Source organism: Tigriopus californicus, chromosome 11 (genome assembly GCF_007210705.1).
Source record: "Tigriopus californicus strain San Diego chromosome 11, Tcal_SD_v2.1, whole genome shotgun sequence".
NCBI lineage: Eukaryota > Metazoa > Arthropoda > Copepoda > Harpacticoida > Harpacticidae > Tigriopus > Tigriopus californicus.
Genome location: NC_081450.1, coordinates 9,184,957 through 9,206,111, shown reverse-complemented (window position 1 = coordinate 9,206,111; position 21,155 = coordinate 9,184,957). Strand labels below are relative to the sequence as shown.

General features: G+C 45.2%; 7 protein-coding genes across 7 annotated transcripts; 4 read left to right on the top strand and 3 right to left on the bottom strand.

The window, feature by feature from the left end:
• Positions 1–1,046: 1,046 nt before the first annotated feature.
• LOC131890249 (enhancer of polycomb homolog 1-like) lies at positions 1,047–3,421 on the bottom strand. The gene has a single exon (XM_059239557.1). It carries the CDS (start codon positions 3,078–3,080, stop codon positions 1,206–1,208), a length of 1,875 nt encoding a protein of 624 aa, XP_059095540.1. The 5' UTR covers positions 3,081–3,421; the 3' UTR covers positions 1,047–1,205.
• Positions 3,422–3,894: 473 nt separating this feature from the next.
• On the top strand, positions 3,895–4,886 carry LOC131890265 (ribosome maturation protein SBDS-like). Its single transcript, XM_059239578.1, has one exon. The coding sequence runs from the start codon at positions 3,968–3,970 to the stop codon at positions 4,799–4,801; it is 834 nt and encodes a 277-aa protein (XP_059095561.1). The 5' UTR covers positions 3,895–3,967; the 3' UTR covers positions 4,802–4,886.
• On the bottom strand, positions 4,806–7,556 carry LOC131890247 (SID1 transmembrane family member 1-like). Its single transcript, XM_059239555.1, has one exon. The coding sequence runs from the start codon at positions 7,338–7,340 to the stop codon at positions 4,890–4,892; it is 2,451 nt and encodes an 816-aa protein (XP_059095538.1). The 5' UTR covers positions 7,341–7,556; the 3' UTR covers positions 4,806–4,889.
• Positions 7,557–8,888: 1,332 nt separating this feature from the next.
• LOC131890259 (mannose-1-phosphate guanyltransferase beta-A-like) lies at positions 8,889–10,888 on the bottom strand. The gene is made up of 6 exons (XM_059239569.1): positions 10,505–10,888; positions 10,092–10,358; positions 9,790–9,948; positions 9,484–9,690; positions 9,227–9,409; positions 8,889–9,108 (listed from the first exon to the last, which is right to left on the bottom strand). The coding sequence occupies exons 1-6, from the start codon at positions 10,646–10,648 to the stop codon at positions 8,977–8,979; spliced, it is 1,092 nt and encodes a 363-aa protein (XP_059095552.1). The 5' UTR covers positions 10,649–10,888; the 3' UTR covers positions 8,889–8,976.
• Positions 10,889–11,323: 435 nt separating this feature from the next.
• On the top strand, positions 11,324–12,444 carry LOC131890266 (uncharacterized). Its single transcript, XM_059239579.1, has one exon. The coding sequence runs from the start codon at positions 11,466–11,468 to the stop codon at positions 12,171–12,173; it is 708 nt and encodes a 235-aa protein (XP_059095562.1). The 5' UTR covers positions 11,324–11,465; the 3' UTR covers positions 12,174–12,444.
• A 914-nt stretch (positions 12,445–13,358) lies between these two features.
• Positions 13,359–15,412, top strand: LOC131890251 (MPN domain-containing protein-like). Its single transcript, XM_059239560.1, has one exon. It carries the CDS (start codon positions 13,598–13,600, stop codon positions 15,302–15,304), a length of 1,707 nt encoding a protein of 568 aa, XP_059095543.1. The 5' UTR covers positions 13,359–13,597; the 3' UTR covers positions 15,305–15,412.
• LOC131890255 (hexokinase-2-like) lies at positions 15,385–17,469 on the top strand. Its single transcript, XM_059239565.1, has 2 exons — positions 15,385–16,211; positions 16,739–17,469. The coding sequence occupies exons 1-2, from the start codon at positions 15,428–15,430 to the stop codon at positions 17,344–17,346; spliced, it is 1,392 nt and encodes a 463-aa protein (XP_059095548.1). The 5' UTR covers positions 15,385–15,427; the 3' UTR covers positions 17,347–17,469.
• The last annotated feature ends 3,686 nt before the right edge of the window (positions 17,470–21,155 follow it).

Here is a 21,155-nt window from a genome sequence, read left to right as displayed (position 1 = left end):
GTACTTATCAGCAACAAAGCTCAAAAATTCTAAAAGAGCAATGTCTTGCGCTGATTGATGCCAATGTTTCTCTTTGCTCAATTCTCAATGTTCATTAGATTTTCTCAGACTACACATCAGTATTCATATCAATTGTTGCTTTCATAGGCATGAAAATATGTACACAAAATGCATCAAAATTTGAACAAAAGATTTCATTCCTGTGCCTCGTAATGTCGTCACAGTGGTAAAAATCCCTATCAAGTTTTTAGGGAAATTCCCAAACAGATTTTGGCATTTTCTACCATAGAAAATCATAGGGAACAACTTTGATTGTATTGATTTATTGAATTCTAGCCCACATAAAAAACTGAAATGCCTTAAAACATTTAAAAACTATCATTCTCAAATACCTATTCGATGTAAATTCGGAACACAGTTAGCAGGGGACTATCAATTATGATATCCTTTATTATACCACTACTTAGTTACATGGGAGGTAGTGGTCCAAGTTTCATCGTTTTAAGCCCCAAAATGTCCCAAGTTATATGTTAGTTCAATTTCCCAAAGAACAAATATCGTTTATCAATATCACAAAATTGAAAAATAATTTTTCATTTTTGTGATATTGATAACCGATATTCATTCCTCGGGATATTGAATAACATATAACCGGGGTATTTTGGGGGTAAAAACGATGACATTTGGACCAATACATCCCATGTAACTAAGGAGTGGTGTGATAGATGATATCATGATCTATAATCAAGAGCTAACTAAGTGTGCTCCCACTTTCCATTGAATAGGTTTTTGAAAATTATAGTTTTTATAATGCTTTTAGGCATGTCAGTTTTTTATGTGGGCTAGAATTCAATAAATCAATACAATCAAAGTTGTTCCCTATGATTTTCTATGGTAGAAAATGCCAAGATCTGTTTGGGAATTTCCCTAAAAACTTGTCAGGGATTTTTGAACACCGTGTCGCACTACTCACTTGGCCTAGAACATTAGACATTAGAACATACGTAAACGCTCAATCTTGGGGCGAGGCAATATGGAATTAGCAATGGCGGGTTCAACTTTATTTTCGATTATGAGATTTGAGTCAAATTTAAAGAAAGAATACGGGCTCATGCGTAAAAATGCCCCCGAGCCAAGTGAGCCAATCGTAATATACGAATAGAACAAGCACAGGGTCTCTCCCGACCCTCATTTTACACTGCTGTTCAAGTAGGTAACACTGATGATGATGACGACGACGATATTCGTCCTGGACTGAATATGTCTAACATGTCATTGGTGACCACAGCCGAAGCGGCATTCTGCGCTATAAGAGAGTCCACTGATATGGCTTTAACAGAACCCGAAGAATTGGAGGACGAGCTAGCGCCCAACTTTGTCTGTGAATGTACCCCACTAGTTCTCGATCGATTGATCATGGCAGCACAGGGTTTCAGGGGTTGGGTTGGAAGACCCACCGATGCACTGTCACTGAGTCGAAACACTTTTTGGGCATCAAAGCCCTCTGTTGGCTCTTGGACATGAGGCGGAGTAACGGGTCGATAGTGGGGCCACTCGCTCAAGTCGTCCGGGTCACTCGTTGAGGGTTCGGAAAGGCGATTGAATACGTTGAAATCGAGAGAGTTCCAGAACTCGTCATGGTTGTGAAACGCTCGATCCAGGATGATTCGTCCACCACGTCCCACTCTTCGCCGAATCATGCCGACGCATCTAGGTTTGGGCGTGGTGAGCGACGCTAGGGAGTACCGATATTTGGATTCGGCTAATCCTCCATCTACCGTGGGTTCCCACGGCCAACCTCCAGCTATCTCAAAACCGTGCTCATCGAGCTTGGGTGCCAAATAGTGGCAGTTCTTCTTACGCTTAAACGTGAATCCACTAACTTCCTCATCGTCCAAATCATCGGGGGAGGTCACAGACGCGGCACCGCTCACTTCGTCATCCGAACTTCCCACAGACGTGCCGAATTCAGGACCACTGTTTCGGCCCGTGCCACCGTGGTGGCTTTTGACTCCTTGCGAGGTTTTGATGCGCTTCTTCTTGTTGTAGGATCTCTTGTTGGAAGTGGAGCTAATGGACGAGGACGATCCCCCGGCCGAGGCTGGGTGTTGATGATTGGTCGGCCAATTCTCGGCATATTTCATCTGGTAAGCTGGTTGGAGGACCCTAGATTGCTGTTGTCGTTGAGTGGCGAGGAAGTCGTGCACGACCTTGCCCTCGAAGTCGCCGCAACTGTACCGCTTTTCGAAAATCTCAAGGGTGAGCGTGAGGTTCTCTTTTTTGTACTTTTCGCGCCGTTTCACCAGGTCCAATAACGTGACGGCCCGGCCCAGATCACGTCTGAGCTTGAGCATTTTTTCGTAGGACACCTCGTCGTTCTTGCGGTTCTTACGGGTTTGCATTTTCTCCGTGCGTCTTCGGAAAGCTATGTAAGGGTTGCTGTTGGCACCGGAGCTCCCATCTCGCTTGTCTTGTTTGACTTGCGGGATGAGAGGTTGCTTCAATCGCAGACGTTTGTCCACCCAGTAATCGTACACAGCCATGATGAGCTCGTCATCTTCTTTGAGTAGGAGCTTGGCCTCCTTGGGCGACACCACATTGTGCCCGGAGTTCTTTTCCAACCGATCCAGCATGTCTTCGAAAGTGAGCTCGGAGATCTCGAACTTCTTCTCCTCGCGGAGATTGTCGTTCAAGAACGCCTCGTCCTCCTCGTCCATGTCATAATCGGGTTGGTCGTGATCGGCAGAAAACGGTTGCACGTGCAAGTACTGCCGGGGTAACTTGAATCCACTCTTGTACACGCCCTCGTAAAACACATCCGCCCCGAAGACTTCGGGTGTGGGGATGACGAGGGTCGAGAGGGCGCGATCATCATGGGCGCCTTTCTCTTGGAGGACCAGAATATCTTGCAAATGCTTTTCGCCCTCTTCTTCCTTCTCCATACCCGAGGGCATGGCCGGCACGGATCGATTGATGGCCTGGATCTCGTTCAGATCCGGCAAATCTTCTGAACAATAGATGGCCAACGGTTTGGACGCATCTAGGGTCCGGGCCCGGAAGTTCAATTTGGTGGGCATCATCTTGAGAGCTCGGCTGTTACTCTTAAGCGGTATTATTCACTTTATTCTACTTCAGGAAGATGTGGCCGGTGAGCCAAGCCAATGTGAGCGAGCAAGAGAGCGCAGGGGACGGAAATTCTCGACCCTTGAACAACTAAACGGAAGAGCTCAGGGTGAGCATGGCCGTCCCCGCAGATCCTAGAGCGAAGAGACGAACAATGGTATATGGGCCCGCCCTCAGGTCATCGGGGTGGGTGGATTGGGGGGCGGGTCTGGGTCTCACTTGGGTTTAGGATTGGGTTCACTAGCTGATTTGGAGGAAGCTCTGGGCCAGCTTGCCTGAAAATCCTGCCCGCGAGTCAACAGCTGCTTCCACACACAACACCCGCAAAAGCCAAAACAAGAGGTGACCAGATGAGGCCACGACATTGATCGAGAGAAAGACCACAATGCCAAAAGGCCAACAAACCAAGATGCTCCTACAATCGAACCGATGTTTCAGATCAGGATATGAGTTACTCAGTCGCATTGTCACTTTGTTATCTACTTCAATTGGTTAATAATCTGATAGTCCCTGCCTCACGGCTGGAGCCCACATGTCACTCTTGGAAAACGTTTATCTGCAATTCAAGTAGAAAGGGCTTTCCAGCCAGAGGCCCATTCAAGGCAAAAAATATAAAGATAAATGAAAAAATAGTTATCTGAACGTCGTGACACGATTTGGAATTTTTTTTAACCATAACTAGCCAATGATCTCATGAATATATCAATGTTTTCCGACACGAATCATTCAGAAGTTCTCAACTACGTTTTTTCATCTCTACGTTATTGTTTACTTGGCCACCAGATTCAAGTTTCATTGCACCACTCCAAATCTGCAACTCTCGACACGTGGAGGCGTGTCCAGGATGTCTCGCATTAACACACCCACCAATCAAAAGCTTTTGACCAATGTGGCTGTGGTGAGGATGAAAAAGGCGGGCAAACGCTTCGAGATCGCTTGCTACAAGAACAAAGTGCTCTCTTGGCGTCAAGGCGTGGAAAAGGACATTGATGAGGTACTACAAGCGCAGACTGTTTTCACGAACGTGTCAAAAGGCCAAGTGGCCAAGAAGGACGATCTCATGAAGGCCTTTGATACGGCCGATCAACTGATGATTTGCAAGCTCCTGCTCGATAAAGGCGATCTCCAAGTGTCGGATAAAGAGCGACAAGCTCAACAAGAAGCCGTGTTCAAGGACATGGCGGCCATTATTGCCGACAAATGCCTCAATCCCGACAACCAACGACCTTATCCCACCTCCATCATCGAGAAGGCCATGAAGGAGTGTCACATCGCCGTGAAGCCCAATCGAGGAGCCAAACAACAGGCCTTGGAGGTGATTGGCAAACTCAAGACGCATTTACCCATTGAACGCGCCCAAATGAAACTGAAATTGAGTTTCCCGGTTTCGGCGCTTGTGACCGGAACCAGTCTCTCCAGTTTCCGACGACAACTGTCTAAAATGGCCGATCAGGTCGAGAAAGACAGTGTGAAAACGGACCAGGCCCAGAAGACCGAAGACCAAGAGGAGGCGGGCCTAGTAGTCTTGACTTGCGTGTGCGATCCCGGTAGATATCGCGAAATCGACGAGATGTTGAACAGTTCAACCCAAGGACGGGGTAAAATGGAACTCATCAGTCTACAAGAAGCCAAGGAACAAGGAGCGGGTGGCACGGATTGGTCACCTTCAGACACTTAATCAATCAAGATGTTTTGTTTTTTTTACTTTCCAAAAATGTGATAAATTATTCATATTAAAAGAAGTTGGTTTAGATGAAGTAACATATCTAGAACACTTTAATGCATGTTCGCTCCGTGATCTTTAGGTCGTCGTCCAATGTGAGCAGGATCATGAAATCCAGAAATAAGCTGAGGGAGGATAACAGATGCCAGATATCGTGATTATCATAGAATCTCAATAGTTGACACTCTTGATTGTAGTGCCGTGACTGAGCTGGAGAGAATACCCAACTCGTGGACTTGTTCAAAAAGAAATACATGGATCCGCCCCATGTAATGCAAGATATCCCGATATAGAGAGCCGGTTCTAAGCCGATTCGCTCTCCATGTCGCAGTTTCATGATAATATAAAAGAACGTGTACAAGAGCACATTTCCAATTAGGATGGCCAAGAGGAACGAGGCGAAATCGCCGCCTTTCCACGCCAAAACGGTCACACCGTAAGCGGAGAGGCCCCAATTGGCCAGATTGAGTACAAGTAGCAAAATAAACCGATCCGGATACACGGGCAAAAGAGCTCGGCAGTTTCCGGACAGAAGTGCAAGAAAGTCATTGCAAAACACTACGGATAGCCGTCGGAATACGCCGGAATCGAGCCGAAAGCGGCCCAAATAGTAGATTTGAAGACTAAGAAACAGACTGGAGAGCACATGAAGTGATGTGAAGAGGATCCAGAAGTACACATTTCCGTGGAGCACACCCATCACCCCTAAGCTAATCACAAAGGCCAGAGTCCCGAATGCCGTGTAGGCGTTGGCGTTAATATCCGGATGACGTGTTTGGTAGATCTTCAACAGAATCAATATGGCAATGGTGTACATGAAGGCCGTATCAAATTGGAAGTTGTTGTGGCTAGGGCACACGTGGTAGCAGGCGCTCATGATCCCCTCCATGATCAAGGCCAAGCCCATGGCATAGTACATGCCAAAATGCTGAGGAATGCCCAAGGCCACGTCCACCCGCGGTTGGACCAAAGTTAAGGCATTATGCCGGGACTGGCGCACATAAGTGATGGCCATGAAAAGCATGCCGAAAAGGGCGTAGCCGATGTTGGAGTAAATGTGGTTAAAATCCGCCAAAAACCCCAATGGATGAGCACATAAGAAGTTGTAATAACACAGATCCTGGTTGCCTGTCCGATTAGAAACATCCTGGAAGGTGAGCACCAATTGGATAACGGGTAAGCCGTAGAAAATGGCGATGGTCCATAGGTTCCAATGGTAAAGGTTGGACTTTTTGGCCAAGACTCGTGGACTCTTCCGAGCCAAATCTGACAAATATAACGTCTTCTTGGTCCGATAGACATCTTTCTCAAAATTGGCGTCTTCCAAGGCATCCAAGTCGGTCTCGTCCAACGAAGAATCTTCAGAGAGAGTCTCGATGTGATCGCAATCTCGCGCTGCCACGGTCTGGCCAATTTCCTCTTCGTTGGTCACCGAATTATCATCTTGGGCAATGGGGATAAGGCTCTCTTGATCGTCTTGAGGTCGATGTCGGTGCCGCAGCCAAGCCACGCAGAAGATAAGGATCACGGTAAAGTAGATCAAGCCCACAAAGATCAAAGTGGCGAAGGTGGCCACCAAATAATCCGTCATGGTCACATTGGCTTGAATCTTGAATTCGACCCGCTTAAGACGATTTTTCCCTGACCCGTGCCAACTCGGTTCGGCATGGCGATTCACACACTCCTCGTCGTCAGTTTTCAGCATAAACGTCAAAAATACGCCCTCGGGAAACTGTTGCGGCGACAGCGAGGCCCCCGCTAAGGTGTCCAAGGTTTGGTAGAACCCGTCGAACTCGAGGGCCCGATCCATATCGTGAACCGGACAGGTAGCGTTTTGAACGGCTAAGGTCATGCACAAGGAACTATCTGACTGAACGGTGAGCAACGGCATCATGGTCACATCGCCGGGCACAAAGGGGAAGAAGTAGAACATGGGGGCCGAGGGAGTGATTTCAAACGTGTACGTCTGATCCATGGCTACTTGAAACACCTTTTGCTCATAGAGTTGCAACGTAAAATCCAACGCCTGAACATTGGAGGTGGAAACACTGACCGTCACTACCATGAACCCGTCGTCGAGGGGTGTCTGGGGCAGCCCATGGGCCGAGGCTCGTGGAAAATAGCGGGATGGACACAAGGTGCGATTGACAAAGTCATAGTAATGATGCTGTCCGGTCCAACTGACCACCGGCAGAGGGATTTGCCACGAGGACACGCCCTGTTGATGGGTGGTCATCACGATGAGCGGAGCAAACACGCGCGCCGTCGGACACGAGATGAACACCCGCAGCGATGAGGTCGAGTCGAACGTGGCGAGTTCAACGTTGAATTGGAACATCTGCTCGGTGGTGGCATCCACCCGCCCACTGAGTGTCCGCCCCAATTGGCCCAGCGTGACTTCCGGACGAATCAAGGGCGGGGGTGAGACCTTCGAGACTTGCACCACATGGATCAAGATCCAACCTACCAGGATTCTCGGGATCCAGCCCGACATCTTGATGATGAGGATCCCCTTGGATTACGAATCAACTCCTCCTGACCGACCGACCGACTGACCGACCGAACATGCATTCATTCATACATGGTCAACGCGAAACTGAGGGTCTGCCAGTACCAGTAGTACCATAGTACGATAGTGCGGCAGGCTGGCCAGCCATAGATCGAGTGGGTGGGAATGGGAGGCGTTTTCGTCCTCCTTTCGAGCTTGTGCACGACTACGACGACGACGACGACGACGACGACGACGACGACGACGACGACGACGACGACGACGACGACGACGACGACGACGACGACGGCAAGGAAACAAAAGAACGAATGACAAAGGTTTGGCAGTGGAAGAAAAAATCATAACAAACAAGAGAGCCAAATTCAGGGATATCAGGCAAAATTAATTACCACGGCCGGACTCTAAAGATGAGCTAGTGCCTGGGTATTGCCTTGGCATTGTCAAAGAAAATGTTTATCATTTCACGTCATTATTAGGACTGACCCAAACTTGCATTCTGTAACTTGTGCAAATCTTGCAAAAAAACTTTTTTTTCCGGTTCCAGATTTGTCGGCAAATGGATTACATCCGCATATTTTGCAATGTTATATGCAGTAACAGTCATTTATGCAATTCTTTGTGAAATTTCAGCCATTACAGCGCAAAAGTTTCAATAGTTCTACAAATCGTGATAATTCTTATGAATTCGGGTGCAGTGCTGGAAAACGCTCACGAGATTGAAGCTTCCCTGATTGCTTTCAGGTTGGAACTCGGTTTAGTTTGTGTACCGTACATCTCCTTTAATAAAAAGTCAGACACCTCTATCTGAGTTTTCATGAGGTATAAATAAGTACAAGGTAGGAGATGATTAATTTATTTGGGAATAGTTGGTCTAGTATTGCTTATGAAACTTGAAACAGTGAAATATTGGCTAGCTCATGCAATGAAACTTAATCTTAAAAGCAAAATTGTTCTATAAAGGTTTCACTCTGACGTTATGAATATAGTGTTGCCGAACTCGGATTTCTTTTTTTCATGCAATATTACAGGTGTTCAAGATGCTGATCTGGCCGATCAGTTTTCAGAAACCACGTTCGCAAAGCAAGAATCTGTTTACCACGTATGGTGGGTTCAAATCCTGGTGCAGGAACTTACTATGACATAACTTTTCTTCCCATCTGCATATTACTTGATATGGAAGGCAAAAACAGGCCTTACAGCCTCACAGAACTCGTCGATGCCTATGATTTGGCAAGTTAATTTGCAAATTTTGTTCCAATTCACGTGATTTTTTATGCAAATTTGCTGTCAATTAGGACCATAACTATCTGCAAGGTTTGCTCAGGCCTAATTATTATTGTTTTCGTCGGAATCTACTCAAGGCATTGAAATGTGTATATACTCGAGCAGAACGCTTCAACTTCATGTTCCCTCGCCTCGCTTCATTTCCGGTCCCTTCTCATGAGTTGCCCTTCAATTGGTGAATTGAAGTCAGCCTTTCAAAGCCACTGAAGTACCTGCAAAACTTCCAAGTGGAAACAGCCAAACAAGAAATGACATGGTCCGCTTGTATTAAAGATAGTACAAATTGAAGAAGGTCCCAAAGTAATATAATCATCCGTTTTATGATTGATAGGGTGGATCACATGATGATTTGTGGCTCCATCACGGAGACGCCAATAGACTTGTGCGGTAATACTTTTCCTCCATTGACATATAACTCGTCCTTCACAATCACATCCTCGCCCAAGACACTAACATTTTCCATTCGCACCTACAAAACAAAATCCAAACTCTGTCAAGTATTCCAGATTTTTCTTCGATACAAGTGGCAAGTGCCCCATTCCTCTATCAAGAAAGGAAAGCGCCCACAGATAACTTTGGCAACTTACCCATCGCCCAACCTGGCACCGCCATCCGACGATACAACTGTCTAACCAAGTGTGGGATTGAATTCGCGAGCCTTTCATCAAAGTGGTTCTTTTCATGCACACGCCGTCCTCAATCACCACATTTGGCCCTATGATCACATTAGGTCCGATCCGACAATGTGTGCCGATTTTGGCACTAGGATCCTATGAAAACAACCACAAAATCCATAGGGTGAATATTTTGGGTCTTGGAAATGATCCAGCGAAAGGGCACTTACGATCAGGACATTTCCTACTATGTGAGGTCCCGTTTGAAGTTGCTGTGGGTGCTTGTCTTTTATGGACTTCAGGTACATGCACATTCCAGTGAGGTAATCTTTGGGCTGCCCGACATCCATCCAAAAGCCATCTAATTCCATGCAATGTAATTGTCCTTCGCTGGCCATAACTGGGAACACTTCTTTCTCGATACTCGTAGGACGGAGCTGTAAGTAACATAACAAGATAAATAACGTAACAACAATAGCTAGCCCACGGGGCATCATGCCTAATGATTAAATGACGAAGTGTTCGCATCTATTTACTTGGATGCGCGACAACATTTTCGGCGAAAACATGTACAAGCCAGCGTTGATCTTGTTGGAGACGAACTCTTGGGGTTTTTCCACGAATTTGTCGATTTGTCCGGATTCAGGATGATAAATGACTACGCCGTATTTGCTCGGTTCGTCTACTCGTGTCACCTGCCAATGCAAAAATGAAGATTAAAACCCACAACGACTTTTCCCCCAGAGAGGCCTGAAACCGTACTCCGTCTAGTCTAGCCACATCATATCATATAAGCGAAGGAACACAAGCACTTGCCTCCACTAACCAAATAACTTACCACGATGGTGCCTTCCTTGCCGTGATTCCGGTGAAAGTCCAACATGGCTTGGAAGGGGAAATCGCAAATCACATCGGAATTGAGGACGAAAAAGGGCTCCTGGTCATCCTCGTCTTGTTGCAAGACATCCCGAGCTAAAGCCAAAGGCCCCGCCGTGCCCAAGGGTTCGGTCTCATGGGAAAACGTGATGGTGATACCCAAGCGTTGGGCCTCTTGCGCCATTTCGGACTCCAGTGCATCCGCATGATAAGACACGGCCAAAACCACCTGGCAGAAAAAAAAGGACAGTCTTCAAGTCTTCAGTCGGAGGTCATCATCATCCTTGGGGTCCATCACTCGCCCAGGAGAAGAAAGCCAAAGGTGCCAATTAATCATCCTGAGGCCCAGCTTCCATCTTGCCTTGTATGACTTACGTGTGTGGTCCCCGCCTCAACCAGGGCCTCGATCTGATGCAGGAGCATGGGCTTATTGGCGAACTCGACCAACGGTTTGGGTCGGGACAAGGTCAGGGGCCGTAATCGGGTGCCGTAGCCTCCCACCAGAATCAAGGCTTTCATGTTGTTGATCAATGAAGGGACGTAGATTAGCCACTCAAAGATTTAAGATTTGGAATCAAGTGTGGAATAGTGTGAGAGAGTGATCCGGTTCAGGTGAACGACACTTTGAAGGCCCCGTGGTTCATGATTAGTAATGCATCATGCCTCACAGCAGAATCCATTCATCAGACAGAGAAAGAGAGAACGTATGTACATACACACACAGGCGACAAGCGGCCAATGTGAAAATGACACATCAACAAGAGCCAGTCCCTTCAGTCCCGATTCACCAAACTTCGGTGGGGGGTTTTCGCAACACGATTTCATTGCAGGTTGCGTGACTTATTGGAAGTTCGTCATTGCACTTCAAACATTGCAAAACTTTCATCTTGAATAAGCAGCCATCAAAACGTGCATGAAAAAAACCCAAGTTTTGATCCATGAAGCAATGAAACTACTATGAAGCAACCTCTGGTCAGGTATACAAGCAAAAAATTGTAAAGAAAAACTAAGATTTGGAAAATCAGAAAAACACTGTAATGTGTCATTTGAGATAGAAGAGGGCCAAAAAGACTTTCTTCCTTCAGATGGAAATTATTTTTCTCCGTGGTCAATGAACCCAGTTCAGGCGTGGATTACTTTCCCCGATATTGTTTGCTTCACATCATTAGTTTCCAAACATCTGTGCATTATATCTGTATGTAGTCTCTACTCTGTACCGCAAATCAAAACAAACAAAACGCTCCACTTGGCCGTCGTGAATATGGAGTGAACGCAACTAGGAGGCAGGCATACGGAAAGACGGAATCGAAATCGAGCGAGTGCGATTCCCTTCAAAATGAGTGTGGGCTTACTCCGCTTAGGAACTCCTGGGCCTGGCCCTGCCCACCGCCTCTTCAGCTTCCCTCAAGTTAGGCTGGCTGGCTCCAGCACCGCCTTGGATCCGACCCGACCCGCGCCCGCTCTGACGCACTACGAGCTCCTGGGTTTGACCCCCGATGCCACCACCACCGAGATTCGCGAAGCCTTCTTTCGACAGGCTAAGGCTCTCCATCCCGATCGAAATCCCGACCCCAACGCCCGCCAAGCTTTTATGCAAATCCAGGAGGCGTACAAAGTCCTGCGGCACGCCCCCCAGCGCGCCGAGTATAACCAAACCGAGGGCATAGAAAAGTCGCTCCATCAGCGCACGGAGGACTTGGAAGTGGCGTGGACCACGCGGAAAACCGTATTCGGGGCGCGCCCCTGGTCTGAGAAATTGGCCAAAGACTTGATGCGGGCTAGTAGCTTGCGCTCTATTCGACGACACGGGGCGGCACACATGCGCGGTCAACCTGTGGACACGCTAGAAGATTTCGTCCGGCGCAAAGGCTCACCCCGTCAAGTCGCGGGACTCAAACAGGACTTGTTTGAAGAGCCGCATTCGCGGGCTCACGAAATATATAAGATTAAAGTGATGGCGGGCGTGAGTGTCGGGCTGTTTGGCGTGTATTATGCGTCCGTGCTGTTTCTCCAAAACCAAGGGGTGCCACATACCGTGCTGTAGTTTATTTCATACGTGGTGACCCTTTCAATCGAGTTTGAGCCCGTCATGGAGTTGGATTGGAACACCTCAATGTCATTTATGGCCAATTAGTTAGACAGCCCTCCACGTTGGCGATGGTGATCAATATACATACGTATATATATATGGTGGTATTGGTCCCGACATGCCTTGGCATCAGTCGGTTTGACGCATAAAGAGGTATCCCGTTCCATCGGATATCTAATCTGTAGAAACTGAAACAGTCTATGAATATAACGAAACATTCAATCCATTCAGAAAGAATTTGTTTTTAACTTAATTGTCGGACATCTCGATGAGTCAACATTTTCAGGAATCGAATAATCCCATCGCTACTTCATCATCACTACATTTTTAGGTCTAGAACTCTAGATGGTCGAATCATTAGGGCTTGATGGAACAGATTACCTAACTTAGAATTATTGCCTTTCGTCTCGTGATCTTGGTCTTAGAAATGAGGTGAATCAAGTGGACACAGCTAGAGCTGAAAACAGGTAACTTTTGGGGGAACAAATGGCATTCATATCTAAAGGATTGCACAATATGTTCACTTTGACCATGTTTACAGGGGTAGTTGCTACCATAACTTGGGTCCTTCGACAAACCATCCTGTTCAAGAGAGCGGCAGAGGGCGCCTCCCTCTTTCTCCTCCTTTCCCTGAAAATAGCAGGCTGAAGGGCCCTTCCCAATCCCATAGATAAAAGGCGGAAACTGCCCAATTGAGACGCATCTGAGAAATTTGACATCGAGATTCGTAGGTAGTTTTTAGCTGTAAAATGTATCATCTTTATCAGTAAAAGGCCATTTTGGCATTACCTGTCAAGGACATGTAAGGAATATTTGTTTCAAACTCTCAAATCGAGCCCACAGATAGTGCAAGAGGAATGGGAGTCTGGAGCCTTAAATGAGCAGGCTTAAACGTCTCTAATCCTACCCAGCCTTTTTTGTCCTGTCGACATAGTTTAAACTAAAAACCTTGATTCCCACTCAAGTAAAATGATGGATCCACGAATAATCGGATTTTGAATCAGCTGTTTTGTACCCTAAAACAGTTCTGGATGACAAAACACCAACGACAGCAAATGAAGAGCGTATGAGGCACTGGACACCAAAATTGATGTTCTAGCTGATGAAGGCCAGTGTTCGCCTTTTTTTGTTATTGGAGTCAATGCGCAATCCGACCAAATATCGGTGCCTGCCGCTCAGTGCTTAATCGATCAGGCTGTCCGGCCGTGAAAGAGTCGCCGGCCGGGGCGTTTATTTCTCCGTCAAAACAACATCGCGCAAGGGCCTTTCAGATCACTTTTCTTCTAGGAAGGAGCTGGCCAATCGGGGACTCACTCACTTGGTCCCGACGTATGTGTAGGCACTAACCAATCCAGGCCTTGATTCGCTCACCCTTGATCATGAGCGACGATCCGGCCAGTGAGGGCGAGAGTGGGCCCACCCATCCGACTGCCGCCTCACAATCACCCACCGGAGCCGCCATTCTCAACATTCCCAAAGTCTCCATTCAGGGCTCATCCTCCGAAAGTGAAGACACGCCACCCACTCCCACGGCCTCGGGCGAGTCTGGACCCGCCGAGACCGCGGAAGGCGAGGCTCATCCTAATGCTACCAATCAAAACGATGACGACAGTATCGGCGAGTTCGACGACGGACGATCCGGTAAGCTCACCTTGGGCATCTTGCTCCAAGAGGGCATCATCGAAGCGGGGGAAGGCGTTATGGCCATTGAGTATTTGGGACAGACCTTCAAGGGCGACCTCATGCCCGTGGGCAAGATTCGCTCCCAAGAAACAGGACTGGTGTTCAACAACCCGTCGGCCTGGGCCATCTACTGCAAGAAAATCGTCAATCCAGCCAAAAAGTCTGGCTGTGGTTGGGCCAGTGTCAAGTACAAAGGTCGGAAAATGGACCATTTTAAGAGCCAGTGGACCAAGTTGAAGGCCCAGCGCGATGCGGAAGAAGCTGAACGCCTCGCCAGTCAAGAGGCCCAATTGGCCGAGGACCTCCGTCGAGGTCGACAACAGCTCGAGAAAGACTTGGGAGCGGGTTTGGCACCCATTATTCGACACGCCCAATTGAGCGAGAAACAGCCATCGGATGATCTCGATATCTATGTGGAAACTGATCCATTCACTGACAAAGCGCGCGTTCAGCCCTTCAATATGTCCGTGTCTGCCTCCGCTTTGCTAATCATTGAACTCCACGCCCAATGCCATCCGGTGGCCTCCACTTGTGGTTATCTAGCCGGTCAGTGGGATATCAATGCTCACAATCTCGCCATAACGCATGCCTTTCCGTGCTTGGGCATGAGTGACATGGCCGAGCCCGATCGAAGTGCCAAGATCGAATTCGACATCTATAATGCCATTTACCGAAAGCATTTGGTGCTGGTCGGTTGGTACAAAAGCTGTCCCTCAAATCTCCCCAAACCCTTGCCCACTCTGCGCGACGTCGAAGCTCAATTGGCCCACCAAGTCAGGTTGTTAGGCGCTAATGACGCCACATATTCACCGTGCATAGGCATGATCTTCAAGCCTTTGGGGTTGAATCTCTCCGCCGCCAAATCGGATTGCTTGGCCTATTGGGTCGTGCCACCTCTCGAAACCAACCCGTATGATTATGGTAAACCGATGATGATGGCCTACACGTGTATTGTGGATCCTTGTTTATCTCAGGATGCCTTAGATCAAATCGATCGCATCCTCGAACAAAGGCAAGATCTGATCCACCAAGATCCAAGTTTAGGACTCGAGAGTCGGGGCCTCTTGGAAAGCTTAGGCGATAGTATTAAACGGAAAGCCCCTTTGGACCAACAAGGTCTTCTATGGCCTTACATCTATCGTAAGCTAACGGGGAAAGAATTACGAGAGACTCCGAATCCCTTGCCGCATCTCAATGGATTTAATAAGCAATTGAATCTCAACGAAAGTGAGCATCACGACGATGACAGTCAGGAGGAAGATGATGACGACGACGACGATGATGATGACGACAACGACGATGACGACGACGATGATGAAGAGGAAGAAGAGATCGATGACGATGAAGATCAAGCCCTTCAATCTGGATCAAAAGCTTTACACATCTCCTCAAATGGGAAATAAAGGCGACCCAAAGAAAATGTACACAATCACACAATAAAAAAAACTGCATTATTTACAAAAACAGGTTCCACTTGACCATATTGAGTTTATTTTCCTTCTGTCTTCAGATTGAATCCATTCAAGATGGAGGTTCCAACGCTGAAGCTCACCGACAATATCCTTTGTCAACGTGTGAACACGTTCTTATCGGGTTTCATTCTGGACGATCAACGATCGGACCAAGTGCGCCAGATCTTCGAATCGGAATTAGACGCGGGCATGAAAGATGGTTTGGAGGGCTCGTCACTTCAAATGGAAAACACTTATGTACCAGATCTGATCAACGGCACCGAGGAAGGCCAATTCTTGTCCCTGGACTTGGGTGGCACGAATTTTAGAGTGATCTTGTTAGAGCTTAAAGCAGGGAAAATTGTTCGCGAAGAAGTCCGATACTATCAAGTACCAGAGGAGAAACGTTTAGGCCAGGGGGAAGATCTTTTTGACTTCCTAGGCATTTGTATTTACGACTTCACCGACAAGCTGGGTTTGAGTCAATCTTGTCAATCTTTGGCCCTAGGGTTTACCTTTTCCTTCCCCATGACCCAAACCGCTATGAATCAGGGTGTTCTTGTATCTTGGACCAAATCTTTCAATTGCCCAGGAGTGGTCGGCAAGGATGTAGTGGATTTATTGAATCACTCCTTGGCCAAAGTGAAACCAGACAGCCAGAAGAATCTCTCCATTGAGGTCATTGCCATCCTCAATGACACCACAGGAACTCTGGTCAAGGGAGCCTACGATCGACCAAACACCTGTATTGGGCTCATTCTCGGTACGGGATGTAATGGAGCCTACTTTGAGCGGTCCGAAAATGTCATTCGTTGGCACGGGGGCAAATACGATTGCAAGAATGTCATCATCGATCCAGGTTAGTTTCAATGAAAGGAATGTGACAAGTAAGGAAACTCCGTAACAAAAGTAGCGTCAACGTTTCATAATCGTTGGTTTGTAATGTATGGGGGTTGCAGACATTCAACCACTGAATAGCGCTCAAACAATGGCAAGAATAGAGCAAAAATGATATTAATTTTTGCTTCCACATTGATAGCTTGATTAGTGAACACTATCTATCATTTGATCTCGAGTCAACAGAGCTTTGCTATAATCTGATGAAGTTTTGATGTCTCAAAGAGCCATAAAATTATGCCAAATATTTGGTCAAAGTACTACGAAATTAGATTTTGTCTGCACTCTTTAGCTTCAGTAAATAGAGAATATGGTTGTAAGATAGTGAGGTGATCACTCGATAACTGCATGTAGTGCCGTCTACTTCGTAAAGGTATCGTTCTCTGACAATTTTTATAAATAGTAACAAAATTGACCTTTTTGATCCTTACCATTCTTTGTTAATTGGTTTTTACTTTTCGTACAACTAAAACTACTTTGCTTTTCTAGAATTTGGTGCATTTGGGGATAATGGTTGCCTTGATTTCATCAAGACAAAATTTGACGAAGCTATCGACAGTGCCTCTCTTCTTCCTCAAAGCTTCACTTACGAGAAATACTTTGCTGGAAAGTATATTGGTGAGCTAGCTCGCATCGTTATGGTGGACATGAACAAAGAGAGGCTTTTGTTTCCTTGCCAAGACGTCGAGGGGCTTTTGATTCAGGACGGATTTCCTTCCACGATGTTGACCGAGGTGGTAGAGGATAACTTGAACCAATCAGTGGAGAGAACAATCACTGTCTTGAAGAAGTTCTCTGCCAATTGCTCCCCAGATGATGCACTGATTGTCCAACACATTTGTCTGGTCCTCTCGGAGAGAGCCGCCTTACTTGTGGGTATTCCCATGGCCGTGTTCTTGCGACGAATGAAAACCCAAGAGGGTCTCATTGCGGTAACAGGATCTCTTTATAAATGCCATCCCAACTTGAAAGCTCGCATGGAATTCTTTACTCGTAAATATTACCCGGAATGGAAAGGAGAATCATTTTTGAGTGACGATGGAAGTGGCAAAGGCGCGGGTCTCATTGCTGCCATTGCCAAGAGACTTGAATTATGAATATGATAAAAAAGTTAAAGAGCATCCGACATGATACCCTTCTTTTCAGGTTTGTTTTGCCACATTGTGAGATTGATCAAAACTTCTAAGTACAGGAATATACTATTTTTATCTTCCCATGAATATGCAAAGCGGTTGACTTTTTCAACTTGTAATGCTGAAAAAACCATGGAGTGTTTGCTTATCTAGAGGATGGGATTAAGAGCGTTACATATATATAGATACATAAGTTAGGATACAGTTATAAATGTAAATCTTGTTTTATTCGAATTTCCCGCCTTAGACGATTACTTCTACATTTCTAGACAACAACAGTATTGGAGAATTGCCTCCTCTTCAAGATGGGACCACACCGTCAATCACGTTGCCTTGCGGTCATAGACATCAATTAAGGATTTGACCCCAAGTTTCCCCAGAATGGACAAGTTGCAACAAAAATTCATGACTTTAGCATAAGATAGTCTCATCGCATTGTTCAAAAAGTGGTCAAATTAGTTTTACTTTTTTTGATTTGGTTTTTCACGGGCTTTTCTAACCGCTACAGGGAATGCAATCCCCAGTACTATTAAAATGAAAGATTATAATTCGTTTATTTATTACCTTTCAATCTTGAAATGATATTTGACCTACCAACGAGTTCGAGTTGGCAGACCGAGCTAGTCCTTGAATGTAGGGTTGATCTTGAATGTGATCTAAAAATTTGTCCAAGTCTGACTTGAAAGATGCTACCGGATCAATAAGGTCTACGCATTCGCTACGAATATTTGAGGGCGGCAATTTAGACAATGAAGGAGTCCAAGAAGGAAGAGAAGAGGACTTCATTGTTCGAACTAACCTGGATTCTTGAGGGCTTGAGGAAAGTTTGGGTCCTTTTTATTTTTCGCAACTATCGCCGTACCAATGAAGCTTGATTGGTTTTTGTTCGTTCATGTTGTGACAAAAAAGATACACTCTACACAAGCATCCTTTTCGTTTTCTTTCCAACCTTTGTAAGCAAAGCTTTAAAGGGTGTTAAAAAAGACCAGCATCTCATAGTCGTCAACTAGAAGTCATTTCTTAACAAAATTGTTCCGTTAAAAACTAATACAGGGTTCGTCAGTAAAATCTCAACACTTAGTGGAATTTTAATTGCTCGCTTTCAAGGCTAGCTAGAGACCTACGGTTTCTCTTGTTGGGAAGAGGATAAACTAGCTCAACGATCACATTGGCGAAATGGAAAATGGAGTCTAGATTGCCAAGAAACATCTAAACACCACGGCACTCCTTTTGTTATTGGCAATGATCAATTTTGTTCTAGGGAAATTGGATTACGCGCTATGTGCGTTTGCAGCACAGACCATATACTGACTAGACCTCGCATAGCAGGAGGAAAAATGCGAACACCTGCCTTCATCAGCTGGTACATAAATTTTGGTGTACAGTGACTCATGCTTTTTCATCGGCCAGCGTGGCCGGATTCTGAGTGAGTTTGCCACTGATGGCGTTCGTTGAAGACCCAGCAATTGTAGGTCGTTACTAGTGATCAGGCAGTCACCCTCCTTTTTTTTGGTGTACATAGTTGTTGACTTAAAATCCATTTTCCTCTGCGCTGAGGTCGGGCCAATGCGACATCTAGTCGTTATATGATCTGTGGTTTGCAGCACATGGCTTACAAGTTCAAAGTACCTACATCAGACTAGATGCTAAATGTAACGCAGGGTGCTACCCACAAGACTTAACAATATTTTGCTCAAATGCCGAGATTTCTAGTTGCGTTTTTTGGTTGAAACTACACAAGAACAACTTTGGTAAGCAATACTTCATTAAAAGTAGCTCTGATTGATATGTTAATCCACTGAAAACCTATAAGAGGGTAGGATTTTTGAAAACGTTATTGTTAGGGCATGTCAAGTGAAGGAAATTCAATGAAAAATGTGGTCCGGCACCCTGATTTTGGGTATTTTGGGGAGAGAGAAATAAGACAAACATCACAGCCATCTTGCACTATCCACCCATTGAATTTTCAATAATTGAGGTATTTTGAGTGAGCTGTGTTACAAAACCCTCTTAAATGAACATGTTTGGTATTGATTGGTGAACACAAATTGGCTCAATACCACAATGGTATTGCTTAGACAAGCTAGTAAAACGGAAAAAATGTCAAAATTCAATGCATGCACAGTACAGTTTGGCTGGGCATGTTGTCTTCGATTTTACTCCATAGAATAACGTCAGTTGTTCATGAACTCGTTCACTTGACAAGCCCTATAGATGTTTTGAGCATCCATTAGGGACTGCGAGGTAGGAGTTAAACAAACTCTAGCGGCCAAAAAAGGAAAGAGAGCGTTAGTAGGGAAGAACCATGACTTTTTTGCTTCATTCAAGACTTTTGAAATCAACAGACATAAGTAATTACAGATATAAACAAAAGTGATTCAACTTCTTATGAATGACTTGAGTTTTTGCAAGATTGTAAAATAAGAGTGATGAGTAGAGACTTTTGTGCATAGTTTAAATATCTTTCCATTTTGGGGCATTTTGTAAACATACAGGTGGTTTTGACCAAAGTCCGAAAAAATAACAGTTTTGGTGTCGAATCAAAGAACATTAATAATGCATCTTGGCATATGTGTCGCACTTTAATACTTCAACAAGTCATTGGTTACGTTTGTTTTTGCTTAGGAATTACTTGGGCCTCCAGTGGTGCGTCTTTTTGTTGCAATCCTAAACTTGACTTGTTAATGAACAAGACCATTCATGTACTTCAACTTAGCATTGCTTTTATACAAATCTTGGTTACTTTTTTTTGAAAGAAAAAGCAATTGAAAGTGCAAAATATCAAAACCAATCTTTTTCCAACTAGTTTTCAAAAAATATATAAAACAGTGTTAATAGTTCGTGGCATCTGAAATTTAGACCTTTGAGAGGAAGATGCATTTTAAGAAGCTGCAATATTGGCTTTAGTATAGTTCGCAACACCCAATTTGCGATTTTGTGACACAAGTGCACCAAAATAAATGTGCATAGAAAATAATCCATTTAGTACAGCCTCTTTTCAACACAACTGACCTTTTAACTTCAGTTAGTTATTGATGGTTGACAAATTCATTGGATAAAGTAATGTAGACTTGATTATTTATGAACACTGTTTTGGCTCAATTGAAAATTAATCATAAAAAGTTGGACCAATTTCTTCATTATCTCAGATTTTACACAAAGAATTTTTACATTGGTAGATGGCAAGAACCGAGTCCAATATTTATGATAACTAACTTGATTGATGTCATTCCTTCCTGAAAATGTTGAAATATTGAGCCATCCACTGTCACTTTCAGGGATAACACTTGACGCAATGATAAACCAGAATTGAAAATAAGATGAACATTCATCACTCCATATAATGGCCTGCTTGATTAAATTCACAGATAAGGTCAATATCTTCACAAAATTTGAACATCAAGAACATTCCTTCTGTATAGTTGACTTGATAACTCCTAAGTCTTCAGTGATTGGTCATCAATGATTGTTGTGGGCCAAAACACCATGAATATTCAGTGAACTTTAAAGTCTGTGAAAACATTCCATACTCTTTGCCTTGAGTAATCAGGTGCTGAAGAAGACTGGTACATGGTATCTAACCTCAAGAAAAATGTTTATTGTAGAACACTGGCCGCAGAATATCACTTGGGTCAAATAAGTGTAAAACTAGGGCCCTATGTAAAACTAGCCATAGGGGAGAATTCGGCCAGACCAAAAACTTGGTGCAAAGACATTCTTGAACTCATCAAGACCTTCAGATGGAAAATCTACCTTGTTGATTGTTGTTCCTC